This window comes from Rhea americana, unplaced genomic scaffold (genome assembly GCF_003343005.1).
Source record: "Rhea americana isolate MKP2758 unplaced genomic scaffold, rheAme1 scaffold_41, whole genome shotgun sequence".
Taxonomy (NCBI): domain Eukaryota; kingdom Metazoa; phylum Chordata; class Aves; order Rheiformes; family Rheidae; genus Rhea; species Rhea americana.
This window is the reverse complement of record NW_028186546.1, coordinates 4,271,403-4,292,468: the sequence shown is the minus strand read 5'-3', so window position 1 is coordinate 4,292,468 and position 21,066 is coordinate 4,271,403. Positions and strand designations below refer to the sequence as shown.

At 37.9% G+C, this 21,066-nt stretch overlaps 1 protein-coding gene across 1 annotated transcript in view; it reads right to left on the bottom strand.

The window, feature by feature from the left end:
* EIF2AK3 (eukaryotic translation initiation factor 2 alpha kinase 3) overlaps positions 1-21,066 on the bottom strand; it is a 46,072-nt gene that overhangs the window by 2,200 nt on the left and 22,806 nt on the right. Inside the window, exons 4-17 of the mRNA XM_085314602.1 lie at positions 20,728-20,922; positions 18,583-18,713; positions 16,416-16,650; positions 15,989-16,151; positions 13,967-14,104; positions 13,293-13,415; positions 12,478-12,698; positions 12,043-12,155; positions 10,875-10,997; positions 9,479-9,628; positions 7,780-8,554; positions 3,273-3,440; positions 2,630-2,731; positions 501-563 (exon numbers count right to left, since the gene is read on the bottom strand). Coding sequence (XP_085170728.1) covers positions 501-563; positions 2,630-2,731; positions 3,273-3,440; positions 7,780-8,554; positions 9,479-9,628; positions 10,875-10,997; positions 12,043-12,155; positions 12,478-12,698; positions 13,293-13,415; positions 13,967-14,104; positions 15,989-16,151; positions 16,416-16,650; positions 18,583-18,713; positions 20,728-20,922 — 2,700 coding nt within the window. The remainder of the gene's footprint in view (positions 1-500; positions 564-2,629; positions 2,732-3,272; positions 3,441-7,779; positions 8,555-9,478; positions 9,629-10,874; positions 10,998-12,042; positions 12,156-12,477; positions 12,699-13,292; positions 13,416-13,966; positions 14,105-15,988; positions 16,152-16,415; positions 16,651-18,582; positions 18,714-20,727; positions 20,923-21,066) is intronic.

Below are 21,066 nucleotides of genomic sequence, written 5' to 3'. Positions count from 1 at the left end.
CTTTATCTGAAATTGTATCAGATCTGACTAATACATACAGTTTTCCATTTTCAAAATCCAGTTCCTGGAGACAGACCCCATACAGCTACAGTGCGGCCTACAGTCTCCACTTTGCCTGTCTAGAACTCTTTGCGTTTTGTGACTATGGACTTGTTGCAAGAAATCAAGTCAGGATTTTGGTGAAAGGAATGACATCAAGTGACAAAGAAAAGCCAGATAATATTGTATAGTTATTGCAGTTAAACTGTGTGACAAAAATATCAGCATGCACAGAATAGCATAGGATGTTTGAGGCCACAGATTGGTTGAGGTTGGAAGGGACTGCTGGAGATCATCTAGTCCAACTCCACATTGTAATATTAAAATTTTGAAACGCAGTAAAATACCTGGACACAGAAACATATCTTAAAAACATAAAGCTAAAACTTCTGCATTATTACTTGTAAATCAATTGGAAATCAGAAAAAAAAACTAGAATTAATAGCAGCAGATATGCTTACCTCTTGTGCATATTTCTGAGTGAACAATGATGGGAACTTCAGATTTCTGACATCACTTAAGGTCTGTAAAATATTAAGAAAAACACAAGTCTTCCAAAATACCATTCTCCAACAGTATTATTTTATTATTTTTCAAAAATAGGCAAACTATGCAAACAAATCAACCTGACGAAGGAAAGATTTGTTTTTAATTATCGCGTTAGTGGTTCAAATCACAACATACTTCACTGTACAAATTGCTGTTTCCCTATGCACATATTCTGCACTAGAACTCAAGAGCGCTGATATCTGCAATTTTAAACCATCCAGACACAAACTTGCACATTTCCACTTTGGTTCAGTAAGGTCAGCGGAGCTGCACACCACCCCAAGATCTTCTGTACCAGTAGTAGAACATATGAAATGACTGGCTCTGTCTTAACAGTGTAAACACCAATCTTTATCTGATGTTTATGGACTGATGAGCAGATCTATTGGCAGTTTTGAAAGCAGTTCAAAGGGCCTATTTGTGCGCCCACACAATGCAACTGCTCTCCATTTATTACTGCTCATTTCATAGCAAACACATTGGCTCCATCTAGTGACAGTATTTCCCATGTTCAGCTACATAATTTGCAGCAAGCTACCTTATGAATTTAAATTCTGTAATTTCCAGCAACCCATGACCCATTTTGGCATGCTTTTAGCACAAAGACATTATTTAGCACTTTGCTTCCTTTAAGAAGTATCCCCTTTTGTAAAAAATTGAGCATAAATTGTAAGAATTCTGAAGTCAATCTACTGTTACCCTACTGAGAGTGTAAACTGATCATTGCAGTGATGGCTATTTTTTTTTTTTTAAACCAATTCAGTCTACATTCTGATGTTCTTCAAACATCTCATTTGAAAATAATCTGCACTGGCACAGACTAACAGCTAATAGCCTGAGACAAAGGCAGGCCTCTTGTATTTCTCCTCTGGGAATTTTTCTGCTCCTCGTCACAGACTTCTAGGATTTGCTGAGTTACCTGGTCAGGCAGAGCATTTTTCTTACGAAAGAAAAATCCTTGGGAATTTGAGCTATACACAAATTAGGATTCATTTTCCTAATTACCTGCTTTGCTTCTATATTCAGGACAGAAATTGGAAGGGAAAAGCTCTTGTAGTCATTGCTGAATAAGATCTTTCCGATCAAGGAAAGCTCTTCATGGGGTCTGTCGCAGTAAAATGATTTTTATTTAGGGAAATCAGCACAAGGGGTTCAACTGTCAATCCTTCTCTAAAATATGCTCCTTTGTGTCATAAAAAGCTAGCAGAAGAGTGCAACACCTGTAGAGGTGAAGCACTCGGTCAGGCTGATACCATGGTTTTGTTCAACCCGCTTTTACATCCCCGCTAAAAACAGTCTGTTCTCACRTGAGAATTTAAATGCACCAAGCATACCTTAGTGACAAATACAAGTTACAGGAATTCTCCCTTCTTTCGTGCATAGGTCACTGATCACCATGTACAAGAAGAAAAACTGCTGTAGCCTTTGTTCTTCTGTATGAACTTGTTCCTCATGGAAAAGACTGATTTCACTTGTATTTTAATAGCAGGGAAGGATTAATAATATACCATCAAACCTCCCAAATTTACAGCTGATGCAATGAGAGGTCATTTTGTTACTGGGAAGATGGTGCTTTAAGATGAACGAGATTCACAGCCAAGACTCACTATAGGAAAGGCCACAGCTACTTCTGCTAAGTGTTTTGAGTGACAAAGCACTGGAGATGCAAAGGGAAGAAGGAATGGCAAAAAATGCACAGCATTTGGGTCCAACTCTTGAATGAAAAACAAACTGATAGGCCTGAAGTCACAAGCATATTTGTTGCTTGAGATCTTGGATATCGCATTTCAGTAGTTTCTCTTGGCTTGACAACAGAGGAAATTTTTGAAGAAATTAGGACCTCAATTCGATTGCACTCATTAGCAAGACTGCAATTCATTCCCGTGATTCAGRTGGTCTGTACAAAGCCGATAAAGAAGCTGTGCTTCTAATTTCAGAACTAAAGCCAAGAAGAACCTCTTGCAAATGCTTTACTGAGTGAATAGGTTTTTTAAACAAATGGTCAAACTGCAGATAATCCTCGGTGCAATACCATACCTACCCTGACCCTCTCCATCTGTGTGCTGAAAGGATAAAGCAGCTCAAAGAGAATCAGTCCCAAAGAAAAGATATCCACTTTGTGCGAATAGGTGTTCCCATAGATCTGAAAATTCAAAATCAGAGTTAGGTCAAAGTCCTTACTGCATGGAACGACACATAATGTAATCAAATCCCATTTGGTTAATGCACAGAAGTGATTAGTTCTGTGCAGAGCTGAAAACTACAGGGCAGATGCTGTATCAACCTCTGGGCGCCTGATCAAACTTTGCCAAGGGAGCACGAACCAGTTAAGTTCTTGATCTTTGGCTCCCCTTTGCAGATCCAACTGTAAGGTGAAAAGTATCAGCTTAATTTCACGTACCACAGTGTGTCCTTTCTTAATGAACCTGAATTCATTATATGGTTATTTTTCTCTTAACATTAAGAGCAAGATCAATTAATGCATCTTTTTGCTGTGATAAATATATATGTTCAAAATATTAATTTTAAAATTCAGTTTAGGTCAAAACTTTACCTGATAGTTACAATAAAAGACTTTAAGAAACCTAATTGCAACAAGTTACTATCTAGGAGGAGTGCCTAATGCTTGAGCTCCTGGGAATTCACACATCATCTGTGCCCTGTTAGAACAGAGAAACACTAACCTGTTCTGGGCTCATGTAGAGTTTTGTCCCTACTTGTCCTGTATGTCTGGCATAAGCTGGCATTGGTGTAAGTACTGATTCCTCCTCCTCATCTTGGTCCATAGCAGTTACCAGTCCAAAATCTCCAACCTTTACTATATCATCCATTGTGAAAAATATATTGGAAGGCTGAAAAAACAATCAATCAGGTGAAAAAAAATGTAACTAAGTAACAAACAAGTCTCTGTGTCTCAGTAGATGCAGCACTTTGTTCTAGATAAGCCATGTTATCAAGGCTAAAAATTGCTAAATACAGATCAGATTACCAGGACAGGCTAAGAATTCCAGCTATTCAGGAAAAAGAGTTATTTTGCATTAACTAGTCTCCCTTCTTGAGTCCCAGACTGCTCAGCTCTTGCCTTCCAGTAGAGGTTTACTAGCACTACAGAAGTCTTCTAAGGAACATATGTAAAAGGAAACAGCTCTGAGAAATAGCAGCACAGAGAAGTAACATAACTCTCCAAACCCACGGCAAATTCACATTCGATGGCAGAGTTCTGACTCTTAGTTCTTCTTCATTCTGATCTGAGTGCTGAACTTATCCACAAAATTTTTTATCGGCACATAGCACACCATCTTAATTTTAAATTACAGCCATACTGGAAGTCTGAGAACAAGGTCTGCTTTTCGATTGGTACTGCTTAAGTTTAATTGAGGGAATAACTGTCTACCCAAGAGAGTTTAAGTTAAATTAAACACTGCAATTCACAAGAGCAGCAACAGTGAAGCTCTGGCTTGACTCTGCTTTAGCTTAATTTTGCTTTAGCTTGCTTGCCAGATACCACTGTCGTTGCTTTAAACTATTGATAATGGATACTGGAATTGAAGGAAATTCACAAAGAAGCGTTCAGGGGAGCCTCCTTGCTAGTGGTGGGTATCTGTTTGCTTCTCACGGAGATGCAAGTGTTGCATTCCAGYTGAGAGAATATCACATGCAAAAATGAATGATTATTTCTTTGAACTATCACTGCTCCACTTCCGTTACAAATAAAGGCACGGGCACAGTTTTGGGGGAAGAAGAGACTGCTTCTGCAGGAGTGATGCGACGTGAYTGTGTGTGGGGAAAGGGCGCAGGTGTGGTAAAGATGCAGCTGGTGTGGGGCAAGCGAACTCCTCTCCAAGCTCCTGGACGTTCAAGGCTGGGAGAACGTTATGCATGTTTTGTTGACATAAACCCTGCAAGAGGAGAAGGCAGATACAGGGCAGTATTTCTGCACAAGATTAAAGGACTACAAAGCTGACCTCAGCCAAAGTACATCTAACTTGCCTGGTTAAAGACAAACCTGCTCTGTGTGGGAGAGAAACAAGGCTTGTTGTTCTTTAAGCAAGTAAAATGCCCAGACAGCTCTGAGATAAGCACTGTAGAAATAGTTAGATACAACCTACTGGCTCTCAGCACCCACATCCGGTCTCTAAAGCACCAGCTCTTATCTCCTACAATATTTTCCTGTAATGAATGTCACAGCGTTTGGAGTCACAACTCATTTAGTGCTCAAAAGCTGCTACCCTGTAAAGCCACGGCAGCTTCAGGTTATCTCTGAAGCATTTATATGGCATCCACATGACTGCATGCACGCTCCCCCTAGAACGGTTATCAAAAATCTTTTAACGTAGAACTGTAATGCTCAAGAACAAACTTCCCCCTGAGAGATTCAGAGGCTATAGCCTTTATCTCTGTTCTCCTCCTCCTCCAGCAAACACAGAAATCAAGAAGATGCATCTTATTTCACAGAGAAAAACTCTTCCAGACCTTAACAGAAAGTTTTATTTCTCTTRCTTGTCTGGCTGAAAGCAGAACAGAGATCGTCTCTGACCAACCTAGCCTAACCTATAGCTTCTACAGATTAAAGAGACTGGAACTCCCTCTTGCAACCCCCCAAAAAAAGCAGCCAGCAAGAACATACTCTGAAAGATAAGACCAAGGTAGATGCATGCAACTGTGATTTAAATCAGAAGAATACAACCAATTTCCAGTTATCTTGTGCACAAAGAAATTTCAGATTCTTTGATCAGAGTAAAAATTCCCAGTTTTTCACATAAATGAAGGATGTAATCACACATTTGCAAGACTACTGTTCAATTCAATTAATGCTGTAAAATGTAACTAAGACTGTTTTTTTGATCCTTTGATATCTCATTTGATAGGAACCATCATTTCTTTTGAGCTGTCAAAGCATGGCTGASAGCTTATTCTGGGAACAGCAGCCAATCCACTTGACAGACATAACCATTTTACTCTCTTTCCAAGAATTAGAAGTATGACCTATTCGCTTGCTTACCTGCTTGCCTAAATCCCTACCATTTTCTCAATAAGGTATCTCTGATCAGTGGGAGCCTAATGAACATACCTCGGTGTGCACTGTTAACTTAATAATTCATTTTAAAAGATCTTTGAATCTTTGAATATGTACACATGCAAACCTGTTATCAAGTAGGTCCAACCAGGTCTCACTAGTGCCAATGGGAACAAGAAGTGCTACAGCACAGCTAGCTAGCTATTGGCAGAGGAAAACTGGATTTGGAGATTATTTGCTTATTAGTGCTGATACACATAATTAGATGAGATCTTTTCCAAGGAGCTTCTGAAAACAGAAAAAAATTAAATCCACTAGCTATTGTTTTGACCAAATTAACAAGTAATAGCAAAATAAACCTCTAAGATCCAAGAATATTGTCTACACACACAGAGGAAGTTTCTGAAGCATGTAAACTGTTCATTCAGAGAGATCCTTTCCAAGTTGGTTTATACCAAGTAATCAAAAAGACCTCTTGTTCATCTTCCTGCCAACACTGAACTTTTAGGATGTTCCAACAAAACTCTACATAACTGCTGATTTACACCAACGTAGCTTTAAGTCAACATGCAAAGCTTTGCCAGTGATCCCAGTGAAACTCTTGCAGTGTTACAAGTGACTATATTGTTCAGAAAAGTTGTTAATTAACCTGTCTAGCAACATATTAATATATGGATTAAATTACTTGTCTGGTAGGTTTCTCGAGCACTAAAGATTTTCAGATAGCTCGTTCAAGATAATTGCTTAACACTGATGAGAAATAGAATACTTGGATACATCTTAAATTTTTCTAACTTTGGCATATCATTTTTGTGTTATTGAACTCAAACTCTTAYTTCCCTTTCAACAGACAGGCCTGAGAAGGTATTTTTATCTTTTGTTTATACTGATATCAGATGATTACCATCTGAGTTGCTCCAACAACAGCTGTTATCATTTCAGTATTTACTCCACTGAGACAGGTATTAATGCCTCCCCCAAAAGGGAACAGAAATAGGAACTGCCTCTCTACCGTTTGTCAAAAGTAAAGGACTCCAATTCTCAGAGATTGTTATCATAAGAGTAACTTCATCGTGACTCTATCTAAATTTTGACACTTGGTAACAGTGACACTTCCAGCGCTAAGTTTCAGCAAGATTAGGCACTAACACAGGACCGGAAGCAAATGGAAGAGGTACAAAAGGTACAAAACCAGCATGCTACTCCTATTTCAGTTATCTCCAACGCCCATGCTGTACAGCACTCATTACCAGTCTGAACACGCTGCGTGCTATCACACGTTAAAAAGATTATGTATCCTTCAGAACAGCTGCATGATAGTTGGCACCGATTCAGGAATTCAACTGTGGAACACTTYACACTTCAATCCTAGAGTACTAATACTTTACTTTTAATTTCTCTAAGCATGACTAACACTGCTGCTCTTAGGCAGCATTACTATAGAAAGAAAGAGGAGAAAAACAACAGAATTATCTGGTTCACACCAAACAGCAGAAGAGGTTTCATATGTGCTTTCACTGCCATACACCTCAGCAATGAATAAATCTGCAAAAGTATAAACCAGAATTAAAAATGCCATAACAAATACAGCAGATCTGTGCCAGGTACAAATAGTCTTGCAGTAGAGAAAGACTTTAATTGTGATAATAAATGATTAATGTTTATTTCCTGGAGCACTGCACTTACAAATTATTGTAAAAGCATTAACTCAGCTTTTGCAACACCCACCCTGAGGTAACTGATACTGTCAACTACCTTAGTAGTTTGTCTCCAATGCTTTATTAGCCCCACATATTAGGAAAAAAAAATTACCTGTAACCACATACTCATGATTTGTCAGTTTAAAGCAGAACCTAAAATTGAGCTGAAGGGCAGTCAGATGTGCAATTGCTGACTCTCAAGTTAGTAATGCCGTAGAGGGCCAGCTACTCTGTGCTGCCATTTGAATCAATCCATGTTCTTCATGAACTTTAAACTACTGGAGACTTGTGTGTGACAACTGGGGCACAGATGATTCAAGTTACCATAGCTCCAAAGATAATCTCACAACAGTAAACCAGAAAATATTTGTCAATAAGACAGCTAATGACAACTAGAATTTGGAAAGTTCAGGTATTCAGCGGTCATCATGCCAACAGAGAGAACATTTCCCACAATACACAAGTAATACAAACCTTGAGATCCCTGTGCATTAATCCTTTGCTATGCAGAAAGTCAACTGCTTCAGCTATCTGCAGAAATATCTGCAGACACTCTGTCCTTTCCCTCTCCTCTATCATGCACCTTCTGCTCATCCAGTCTTTAAGATTCTCTTTCCTGCAGAGTTGCATCTGGATGTAAAGATACACTTTTGGAGAGGTGGGTTTGACTTTTTCTGCAGTATTTTTAGAAAGGTCCAGGCTTAAACTTGTTGGCCTTGGTGGAGAAATTGAGAGGGGGCTTCCTGAARCAGATTTTCTGTTACTGGACTCTTTCGTACTTGTTAGCTTATGCTCAGAAACACTTTCATCATGTGAAACATCAATTTTATCTTCCTTACTGGAAGCATTTCCGCACCCAGAATCCTCAAACACAATTGAAGAGGAGGTCCCTTCCCTCAGGTGTACAACAGGAATAGCTGGAGGGCAAATTTCAAAGGAGTGACCCAACTTGGTATTGTTGATAGTACTGTCTTCCACATCACAGCCTGTAAGAACACTATCCTGAAGGTTTAATAGTGGGTCTTCTGACTGGTGCAAGTCCCTGTTGTCCGTGGCAGAAAATTCCAGAGGAGAAAACTGGCTTCCTGATGAATCGGACTGGCCACAAGGTATCCCCATGGAGAAAGACCTTCCCCTCTCTGATGAAGTAGCAATAACTTCAATGTGCTCTTTTGTAGAGAATGGCTCTGTCTTAATCTTGAATGATGGAACGTCCATTGGACTGGGAGAACTGAGTGGCCAATCAGTGCTAAAAAAAGAAAAGGAAAAAAGAACAAACAAACAAACAAACCCAGAGTTCAATGCTCCAGAACTTCATCCCATCATAAATGAGTTTTGAGAAGACCAGGTTTTAACAACTGCTTCCTTTGAGAACAGAAAGTATCCTATCATAATAGCAAATAACCCTGAGTGYGGGAATCAGTAATAACCAGAATTCAGCATCCATTTTTCTCAGTAAAGATTATGTTTTCTCATTGAAATAAGTATGTTGTGCTAAGTAGCTCATGAATGATAAAGGAAAATTTAGCAAGCTCTATTGCCTGCCTCCCTATGTGCAATCAGGCTTATCTTGATCTCAAAAAAAAATTCACTTCTAAAGAACATTTATTGCAACGTTGGAAGAGTTRGAGCTGTGAAATGTTAATCTGGTGCCTGAAATATAAAGGTCAATGCATTCTCAAAATGCTTAGGTATTTTAAGATGTTATTATGAGACCACTAAATAGTCTCATATTAGGCACCATTCTTTCCAYGACACTTTTAACTGCTTCACTTTTTCCTTACTTTTAACATCCTCTTTATCTTCTCCTTTACCTAATTTTCCATTTTCAACCTAGTTCTACCAAGCTTTACAAATCACCAACCTAAACCAAGACAACAAACAGGAGGAGGACAGTAGTAACAAGGAACAAAGAAGACAAAAATGCCAAATCTCAGTAATGAACGCCCCTATCTTCTACCCACCCAAAGATTCAAACAGAAAAGTTAAATGAAGAACTATAGGACCTTCCCTACCCTAAAGAAAGACCTTAACAAGTCCTAAATAATCAATTATCTCTTTCCTGACTGTGTCTCTCCATCTTCCTGGATAGTCTACCAGTTCTCTCATTCAGTTGACGAACAACTTCACATTCAGTTATTACAAGAATTTCATCCTGTCATAAATGAGTTACCTTTCATCTTTTAACCATTGTTCATCCATCTTTTCCTGCCATCTCTCAGGTGGAGCTTCCAGCCATGCATTGAAATACCGAACAATGCCTGGGTGTTCAAGTTTAGCTAATGCCTTAACTTCTCGCATCACCTTTTCACGAGCCAGCTCCCTAGGGTTTTGGGTGAGGAGGAGGAAAATAAAAAGACAAGGTCACATAAAGCAACAGCACAGCACAGAAATTTCTGCAAAGGAATTTAACCAAAGCTAGCCCGGTATAAACCAAGCTAGTAGCATTGCTCTTCAAACCAAGAGACAGATCTGCCTTAAATTCCCCAGAATAACTCCTTCAGGTTAGAAGTGTGGGGGAGCAGTATATGCTCATAACGGCTAATTATTTACTCATCTCTTTTCAAATAATTATGGGTAGCAAAACTTAGAAGAAAAACTTCATCTTGCTCTCAGCTATTTACAAGGATAGGAAAAAAGTCCACTAACTGGCAATATTCTGCAGGGATGTAGAAGACACTGACATAAAAGAAGACAGACCATAACACCTTTGTATTTTTTTAAATTGGCAGAACTTTAGGAGACTGCATAAAGACTATCTCCATGCTACAGATAGGAAAACAGGTAGCCTGGTATCTTACAAGAATCTCTCTTCATGAGACCATAAATGGATCAAATGAAGTCAAAACAATCTTATTTAATGGATTTTAATGTTACAGGCTTGGAAAAGAAAAATTCAAGCTACCTTAGTTTTCTGAACAAAACCTTTATCTTAAATAATCAAGCTTATTTAACACATTTAAAAAATAGTAATTCTAGATTTCATAGCTTTACCCCCTCCCTCTACTGGCCTGCCTGTTGCTGTTCTAACTCGAGATTTCCAGAAGCAGTGTCTCCCATCTCCCACTAAAAGGAAGTGCTGCAAGCTCTGGATAGGGTAATTCAGCAGCATGGCTTGACCACCTATGACTGAAAGAAAAGGTAAGGGTTGTGGGACCAGAAAAATGAAACAAATGGACAAATGGAGTCAGAGAAGCTGAAGAGGAAGGGAGAAAAGAAAGAAAGGGTGGAGTAGGAGAGGTAAGGAGAGGAAGGAGAGAAGCAAATTAACAGTGCTACAAATCACTGGTCCTGTTATCAAAGGCTTTATTCATCTAGGCAATCAAAGGAGATCTCATGTAGCCATAGCATCCTCTCGAGGGTCCTGCTATGTAGGTATTTTAGCCAAGCAGGTCTCCCTTCTGCTGTAATTACATATGCCAAATTCTCAATGCCAAACTCAATCAACCCCCCAGTAAAAATTCATCCTAATGTAATAATATCTGGAAATTAATTCAGGAACAGATGGTTCAGTGCAGGATAGGATTCCACAACACATTACTTTTTCTGCATCTAAAACTCACTCATACCTGTTAGGTAAACGGATCCTTTTGATAGCATAGTTGCAGTCATCTACTTTATTTTTGGCTTCAAAAACAACTCCAAAACCTCCACGACCTAGGCACTGAATCGGTTCAAAATCTGTCAGATATCTGAAGGAAGAGGGGTGTGAGAAAGGGGTAGAAGAAGGGTGGGAGGATAGTGGAGAAAAATGCATTAGTAAGGACATTCGCAAGTCATTTTATTCTTCTAAGGGTGAAATACTTCTCTACAGGCAAAATATGCTGATTGACTTCAAGCATTTCTCTTGTCTTTTTCCCATGTTCACCGCTGATGTAATCAGATGGTTAGTTGTTTATGAAAGGGACAGTTACTGATTATACATTTATGTAGTGTCTATCACAGCTCCAGAAAGACTCCTTACAGTTGCACATAATAAACTGAAGCAGCTTTTAAGAATATTAGGTTCCATGCTTACTGTCAAGATCAGAGAGGTATTTAGCCTAAGCTCCTATCCCCATACTAGATGGCAACAGCCAATTTTCTAAATCACACTTTGCCTTTAAAAAAATTGCCCCCTCTCAAGCATTTTTGCTACCAGTTCTTTAAGCATCTCTTTTGAAGCATCACTGTTTTGGTATCTCAAAACCCTTCCTATTCTTCCTCATTTTAATTTCTCCAGTTCATAGCTTCAGCAAGTTGCACATGTATAGGTCACAGTCACATTTTCTCCAAAGTATCAGTGACTTACGCCTATAAACTCTTCTGTCGTAACCAATTCCCTTCAATACAGTAGCAAAGGTTTGTTTCAAATATACTCTGCTCATTCTACTCATAAAATATCAGATGTTTCCATCTCCAATCCCTCGAATTGCAAACACAGAAACAGAAGGGTAAACACTGATTGAGGACCTTAAGGGTCAATTTTCCTTTACACATATCAGTGAGAAATACAAGAACGACATTCCCAAATACAGGTATTCTGTAGTCTCTCAGTGATTGCTCAGACTAATCCTAATTGCAATCTCCCACTTGGTGACAGCGTTCTGTGCTGCAGCTGACAACTGTCCTATGGAGTCTGAGAACGAGGGTAGGTAAAAATCAGCAAGTACAAACTCCCTTCTCCAGATAAGGTTAGTTCTCACACTAACTAAAAGCCTTTATGGGTTTTGTTCAACTGTGGTTACTTGAGCTCACCTTGACACATATCCAGAGTTCTTGACATCACTCCAGCTGGTCTCTTTAACATCTCCACAAGCTGGCTCATATTTACTATCAGTCTGACACTGTGTTTCAGATTCTTTCCGCAGCTAACAAGGGTTATCAAAACAAGAACAAAAAAACTCAAGTCCTTAATACCTGAGATCAGTTTGAACCCTTAGATATAGCATTAAATCATTTCTGTGTAAATATTTCCAAAGACTTCAGATATAGCTGAACCAATTTATTTGCTTGTTGAAGCAGTTAAGCAACTTCTACACAGCAGCTGACAGCCCTCACAATAGAATAAATTTAGGCTTTTGATTTTGCTGTCTCGATAGTTATTAACTTATTAACAGTACTCACTGAAAACCAAAATGAAAGTCTAGAATAATACTTTCTGTATTTAGGATTGAGAAAAAAAATACTTACTCTGCTGTGAGGATGGGGATGGAAAAGTTTGCGTACAATAAAAGTTGTGGCCACAATGCAGAATATAATAGTGCCAACTATTTCTTTCCACCAATGAAGCAGAAGAACAGGATCTTTTTTGCGAATATTCTTGTAATTCATATCCTCAAAAAACCTAACAGTGATCTGGGTACTACGTTTATTTCTCTCTCTCTTGTAATACGGTAAATAATAACCATTATCTGTGCATAAAAGACACAAAGGAACAGATTTACTTTTGGGTAACTGCCAAGCAATTCTGTCTTCTCATTAATAAGTTTTTTCAACAGACACACATTATTCTTGTTTGCATGTCCTAGGATTTTAAATGACCTATATGGAATTCAGTTATTCAAAGTTGTGGACTCTATGTCAAGCTAGTTCTCCAGCTAAAGTTTACTATTGCAGAAGGCCTGACCACTGAAACACTTCAGTGCAGGAAATCTTCCATATAGAAAATTTATACAAGAAGGCAGAGCCTCTAGCCCTGTTAGCAAATTCTGAAAAAAAGTATTTTGCAAACATTTTTCATTGCATACAGCTATTACTGGTAGTGGCAGTACATAAAAAACCTCTGCAGTGGCAACTTCTGGCAATCAGAAGTGGTCTGTGCAGCACTAATAGTGCATACAGCAAAGTTTGGAAATCCTACTTTGGGCAATAATTTCCTTGTTCACTAAGCATTAAAAAGGAYGTATATTTAAGATTAAACACATGGGCCTTTACTGAACTTCACAGATAACACATGAATAAACATGGCTATTTGAAACATTTCAGAATTTAGGACTTTCACGTACCATATGGATACTGCAGAACTGAAAGTGCTCCATTACTGTACTCTTCATGAGAATACTTGTCATTGCTGAGACACTTATCAAATTCATCAGAGCCGACCAACACTGGAGTCCTGGAAGGAGACTCTAAGCATAGAAAGGAAACTTAATTTTCTGAGCTAAGCTGTTACAATAATTCCACTTTCACACATTCTGTTCYTGTATGAATTCTAAGAGAATTCCAATTGCATAATTTTAGAAAATGTAAGATTGTTGAATCAAACCATGAATCAAAATTCATGCAAGGAAACATTAAAAAGAGTATTTAAAATATCACTATCACTGCACCCCCAAACAAAATACTCTTTTTCTAGGAAAGTCCATTAACTGATATTCACAGCACTGCAAATATTTCATCCTTTTTGCAGAAAGATTTGTTTTAGAAGATGACCTTTTCATCAATAAGTAAGATACTGTCATATTCATAGTTAAAAAAAAAAAGTAGAGTCATTTAGACATTAAACATTTAATTAAAAAATTAAACAATTAATAAAGCACAGAAATTGTTCCTGAACTACATACAGCTGTTCTCCATACAGCTGGAGACATCAGAATAGTCTGATGCACAATGGAAGTCAGAAAGATGTCCTGTCTTTTCAGTGCTAAGACCATAAACAAAACTCTAGATTGTTACTTACGGATTAAAGGTTTCCATTTGATTTTGGGAAGAGGAATAATTGCATTATCATTTCTGGATTCCAGAGCCTTTGGGTTGGTTGGGAATTTTTCAGAAATTCTGACTGATGACTGAAGATACAGCTGGCCCCTGTACATACCTAGGAAATGAACCGAAGATGGTATTTGWGTTAAGATTTAGACTAGCATAAAATTGCCCAGTTATGAATGTGGGTAAAAATTCCTAGCACTTCAAGGTGTTCATTTTTTAACCCTGTATTTATTGCACAGCCAATTGTTGTCGTAAGGAACAGGAAAGACTGCTAGCCACACTTAATGCCTTGCTTGCAGGACAACAAAGGTTGGGCAATGAATCCTACTGGAAAAGGTAGTTTCTCTCAGGCAGCATTTCAGAGAGTACCCACTCAAACAAGAAACAAGTATCTCGTGTTTAATTCCAGGCAGATCCAATGAACACTACAAAAAATGTTTACTAATGTAGTAGGGAAGTCAAATCATCACCATGCATTAACTAACATAAATTAGTTAAGTGCCAGTCTCTTTACTGCAAAACACTGTTAAAGAAGGATTCACRTCTCCTCTGTTTTCTGTCTTTCACAGTGATCAGCGTAGCAGCTTGACTGGAAGTTAAGACAGCTCATCTCAAATCAAGAGGCACTGTGCAACTCTCCACCTACCTACCCAAGAAGTTCATGGAGCAATTTTGGTATTTGTGACTCACTGCTTAGCAGAAGAAAAGCAAAATCCATATGTTTGTAAGCTTTCATTATTATAACCTTTGCAGTTTGTGCTAGATTGAAGAAAGCCTTTTTGGAAAATATTTCTCTGTATTCTAATTACTAAGTCTGGATGTATTCAATTAGTATGCTCCCTTCATTCTAATAAAGGCAAGAAATCAGAATAGCTCGTTTTAACTTTCGTGGAATTGAAGTTTGAGAAAAATGTCATTTAAAAAAGTTATAAAGTAAYGTGGGCTTTGTATAGGTAAGACTTCCTCTAAATGTCCCTGTTAATGCTGGTACAGATTACTCTTCAACACTCATTAATAGGAAAGCTGTGATAAACCAGCTGCGATAAACCAGCTGCTTTATAGTGTTATTTTAAAGATTCATCTGTTTAACCACTTTCAGGAAAGCTGYGTATAAAATATGAGCGTAAAGACTCAAGAGAAAAGGGCTAAGGTAAAAAACATCTTACAAAGCTGAAGTACATTTACCTCCCAGAGGTACCTGAGAAGAGGGAGGACCTGTGGCCACTCTATTTCAAATTGTCACAAACCACATTAAATAAAATTAAGTAAATTTAGACAGATGGGCTCAGTCGCACAAAACCTTAGCTGAAATTTCTTCATGGTAAGTTACTGTGATCCGTGTAGAGATAAAAAAGAACGTGACAAATCAGTGGGTTGGAAGGAAATATTACTTATTGTTTACTGAGMAATAAGACTGCCTTGTTAGGTATAAACATATCTTCAAAAGTTTTGAGGCTTGGAATAATCTCAAAAGTACTGAAACTAAAAAGCAGCAAATATTTTAGAGTCAAAGATTTATGGTTTTACCATCTTTTGTTTTTAAAAAAGAAAGACAAAGTAATCTTTTTACTACCAATTTAGTCCAAAATATTAGACAAATTATTTCTGCTGGAGCCAAAGCTATACTTTCTAAAATTGTCTGTACCTTCTGTATTTGTTAGAATTTCTAAGATAGATACACAGAAGTCTGTCTTAGAATGACAACAGCAAAGATGAACCAGAGCAGGCTGGAAGGAAAGAAAACACAGCTCTACCTGTTACAAACCTTTAAATCAAGAGTAAGTGCCCTTCTGGGATATATGTTACTGAAACCTCAACTTACGGGCTTTCTAAAACAACGTAGTTCCAATTTAATGGTCTRTGTTATACAGAGTATCAGGCTGGACACGTAACTGCTCCTCTTGGCCTTAATCTACCAGTACAAAAAGATCTCCTTTACTAAAACCTCAGCAGAGAACGCTCACTGCAGAAAATGCTGTAATAGCTGTCTCACCCAAATAGACACTGGATTCTGTGGCCCCTCTGGCAGCTTCCACAAGATCCTCTTCATCTTCTARTATTTCATTGTTTGTGGTGTAACTTGTGTCATCAAACAGACTGATTGGAATTACCTTGCCATCTTTAACCAGCCATGCAGAAGCAATTGGAGTGCAAAACTGAAGAACAAAGAGGTAAATGGAAAATTATTATTATAGAAGTTACGCAAGAATAATGCTAAATGACATGTTTAAATTCCTTGTTTTATTTTTTGTAACAGATGTAGAAGCTCAAAAATAACCCATCAGTAAATGAAAGGTTACAAGCAGATGTGTTGCCCCCCCCCTTTTTTTTAACTAAGAAAACTCAAAATAAATGGAATTTTCTATAATGCTGTAAAGCTTCTACTTCCATTACATTTAATACTTCATCTTTTTCAATACCTGGTATTCCCATTCCAGATGTCCTTCTCGTTTATTAAAAGCCATAACCTTCCAATCAGCTACTGAGACCTTTATGACTGTATCTTTCATCACAGCTTCCTGCTCCTCCACATCTGAAATTATTTTAGTTTCTTCTTTGTTCATATTCGCTTTGAAATTGCTCTCAATATATCCCGCTCTAGTTTCAATATCTGGGACATAGCGTAGTTCAAAGTGACCAACACTGAAATTCCACCTTAAATAGAAAAAGAAAACTTTGTAGAAACAGCTTACATATTACAAGGGAACTCCCAACCCCTCCATCCAAAAGACCCTCAAAAGGAATTATGTATATTTGACCCATATTTTGCAGTAAAATTTTAAGACACAGCCRATTGCACCAGGAGAGGGCATGCTAATCCTTTAACAGGCTATTTCCAGGATACAAGCCAAACAATAAGCTTAGAAAACTCGTAGCACAACATGATGCATGAGATGAGAAGGTAAAATAAACCAGTTAGTGAAGGAGGGCCAACAGCATTAAAGTTAAATTTAGTATATGAGGAGGACAATTAAAAATAAAGTAATACATTTGGGTCTGTTTAGGTAAAAAAAAAACATTATGCATCTGATAAAAGCTACAAGTGTATAGTGTTTAGGAAGCAGCATTCTATACATATGGTAGATTTCTCTAYTGGTAAAGCAGATTTTATATGAAAGAAATTTTTCAAGCTGTGGGAGAAATCATTCTTTTCTTTTTGCTTTAATCCCACAGGTATCTTAATACAGGATCTCTTGGACAGCTACTGCAATGAAACCAGGACTGCTCTTAGGTTAACATGCTCTGAAAAGAAGATGACTGTATCAAGAACACAAATGTCTTGTGTGGCCAAAAGCTCCTTAGCTTTTGTAAACCAACGAATGAAAGCAGAAACTGAAAAATACTTCCACAAATAATGTTTGGGTACCCAAAGTTTTCTAGAAACACTCGAGCAACAATGAAGAGCCGTAGATTGCCCCCTTAAAACATTTAAACTTATATGATAAAATTTGTGCATATTTTATATTTTCAGTTGAATTTTGTTGTTTAAAAGCTGTTTCTTCTCTAGAGTAAAACACAGCAGAACTACTGTACCAACAGGGCAACATCTCTCTGACTGCAAAGACAGGAGCATTCAGATACACAAGATGTCATAGTACATTTTTGAAAAGGAGATATACCAAGGAAAGAGCACACATACTGCTATATTTTTGTGACATACCTCTCCCTGCCAGTGTGATTCTCCACGAACCACAAAATCCAAGATTTCTCTTTTAAGRCTTCTCATCTGCTAATCTATTCAAGTTATAATTAGGCTACCTCTGACAGACTACAGTTGCACAACCTGTCAAATCCTGCTGCAAACAGAAGAGGGAGCAGGGGGAACAGGAAAAGACTAGTTCTTTGCTAAATTGTTGGGCAATTACTGGATGTATGTGCAGTAACCAGCCTTTTAAGTCTGTATTTTATGCAGTATATTTTTTACTTGTGGAATGTGTGTCTGTATTTTTATAAAACTCTTGATGCGTTAAAACTTCATCATGACAACAACTGCAGTCACAGATTGAACCAGTCACCACTGAACCACAGTTTTTAAAGGATAGACACAWGAAAAGAACAAAATTGGTTTAAGAATGAGACCTAAAAAATAGACCAAAAACATTTTAAATCAACTTAAAATGACAGTTGAAGACAAAGTACAAAATATTCAGTGACAGTTACTACGAGTATGTAAATAACTTTAAAAATCAGTATACGATAAGACGACAAACTGTTTTCTGATGTAAAAAATCAGCAGTTCGAACAATCACATTTGTGAAATTTCCTTGTGCAGTAACTGTTCACAAACTCTTTGGGGATATCCAAGGACAAGAAAAGTTTTTTTCCATTTAAGGAGAGTCAATATGTGCAAATATATTTTCTGTCTAATCATCTATAAAATTGACGTTTAAGAGATTTTTCAAGTGCATTAAAAAGCAAGGGAATTAGAACCTAAACAACAGTCTGTCACATTCCTTTGGTTAACAATCTAAACTCCCTTGTGCAATTCCTAATTTAACGAGGGTAAAAAGTAGGTCAAATCCTTAAAACATTACATATTAAGACCTAATCTCTGTCTGACTGCTTTTGAATCATTTGTACACTTACTTCTCATTGCCACTGCGCGGACCAACAGCACGGACTGTTTTCTGGGTTCGGTGCAATAGAAGAGTGTCTTCCTGTTCCGATTCATCGTCATCCCACCGGCGGCAGCCCATAGCCGAGCAGATGTACTTCACCTAAGGGACAAGGCAAGGGGTTCTCGTTTAAAAAGCTTGAGAACTTCAAGACAACCAAATGTAACCAACAGCAATGTTTGAAACTAACAATTCTTACAATGAATTTTGGCTCACAAGCGATTTAGAGCTCCATTGTTTGAGATGCTCAACTTGAAGGGATCCCAAAAAGCCTGGTTTAAAAGACGATGAGTGCTTCTCAGACTATAACTTTCAAAAAGTGCTGGGAAGTCTACAGCTGGGAAGCCATTATTCAGTTTGGACCATCTTGGAATATCTTTTGACTACTCTACGCATGCTCTTCTGCTTCTAACAGAGAAGAATCTCAGCTCCTTCTTTCCCATCCTATCTCTATGGACATAGAAAAATCTGTCCTACATGAGGCCCAGAAGTTAATTCTGTTTTGATGACATATTTGCCTCAGCGTAACTCTATTAACTTCAAATGACGTACTATTGATTTATATAAAATACTGCGAAGTCACCCCCCTTTGTCTTCTCTGCTGTTAGGAGGAGAGTATCTTACTTAACTCTCCCAGTCCTGCAGATTTTGCAGCACTCCCCATTTCAAAGATGATGGCTTGGATSAGAAAACAGAATTTGAATTATACAGGCAATTGTATTTGGGAAAGTGAGTTGAATATGCTTGTTGGAAGTCTGAACTAAYGCCGCACTGCTAAAAAGAACAAACTGCTGAACCTCTTAACAAGGAGGAGTCAGGCACTGCTTCCTGCAAGGTGCACCACTGCTGCTTGATGCAGGAAGCCAGGAATCAAAGCAGAAACTGAAATTTCCACTTCCTGAACAGAGGAGGAGGAGCCCTCTATTAGTGTAGAGTGTCCTCTGCTATCGATGAGAAAATCAAAGTGATTTCAAACTCAGTTTTGGGTCTATATTCTTTATCATGACTGATCACCACAGAAGCAGTCTATGTCAAACTGTCTGGTCAAAATGAAAAGATTGATTTTGCAGAAAAACAAACGTTTGAAGTCTTAAACTTTTTAAAAGTACTTTTTTTTAACCAATATCTTTTTTTTCTCCTTGTCTTTTTTTTAAAATGCATCAACATTTATGATTTAGTCTGTTCTTCATTACATAAAGTATCTATAATCATTTTAATTATACCTGACATAAAAATGGGGAGTCATGAAAATCTAGAACTTTGAACAATGCAATCAGTACCTTTTTTAAGCCTTTTTTCCTTTTGTGTTTTTAAAAACACACAACTTTCAACCAATGTAATTCAGAAGGAAAATGTTTTCTAACCTAGTCAGATAGCAGTTAGTTTTCAACTAACTTTTGCACAGAACTTTAAAATGTAAGCAATACTTCTTCTAAGAGACTGTAAACATGCTGGCAAAAACAACAAGTGGCACTTGTCTCAAACATTTGTATATGTTGAATRCTTTTCTCATTTTCCAACAGCTATTGCTTACTAGTTGTGAGAATCAAAACTCAAATCTGTGCATTACCTAGAACTTTCTTCTATATTCAGTAAGCTGCAAAGTCTCTTTCAGTTAGAACTACATGATACAGCTGAGTTCTTCTTACAGCTTGCTGGAAAGAGGTGATTTCTCATTTCCTCCTCACTCACCTCTGTTCACAAAATCCCTGCCCTTTCTCCTGTGCTCACTCTGGTACTCACCCCATCCCTTGCTGAGCTGCCTAAATTTGCTAACCCAGCACAAAACTAATCCAATAAAAAGCGAACAGTCTTCTGATGGGTTAGCAGGATGAGTCAGCCCAGCAAAAGGTGAGACAAGTGTTAGAGCTAGCCCAAGGGATGAAACAGGAGAGACTGAAGTGGGGTATTTGGCTGGCATAGCCACACGGTCCAACGGCACCCCTGCTTACTCTTACTCAAGCCTGCTGGATTTGCACAAAAAGTTCAGATTCTGCTCTATTGTATTGCACAATTTTATAATAGAATTGTATCATGGTTTAAAATCTCAAGAGCAACCTATTTACAAGGCAATCCTAGGAACACACAATTGCAAGGTAATTTTTCAGGCTGTTACCTTCCCTGAATACGAGCTCAGCCCGTAGGTTGTTAAAGACTTTCCCCCAACTAAAACAACGTCCTCGCCAAATTTGTAGGATGACTCAAGAAGAGATTCAACCGTGAAGGGAACTGCTTCCATGCTCTCTCGATCCCGATCCCACTGGAAAAGGTCCCCATCCAAGGAAGGAATTATCATCTTATTTCCAAATACCTAAAAGAATTGTATTGAATTGACTTGTTAGACAGTGCTTAAACACAGTTTCAGCAAAACACACAGCAGCAAATAGAAACACTGTATGATCAAATATAGTGCTTTATATCCCCTTGGTTTTATTTTTTTTGTTTTCTATCCCAG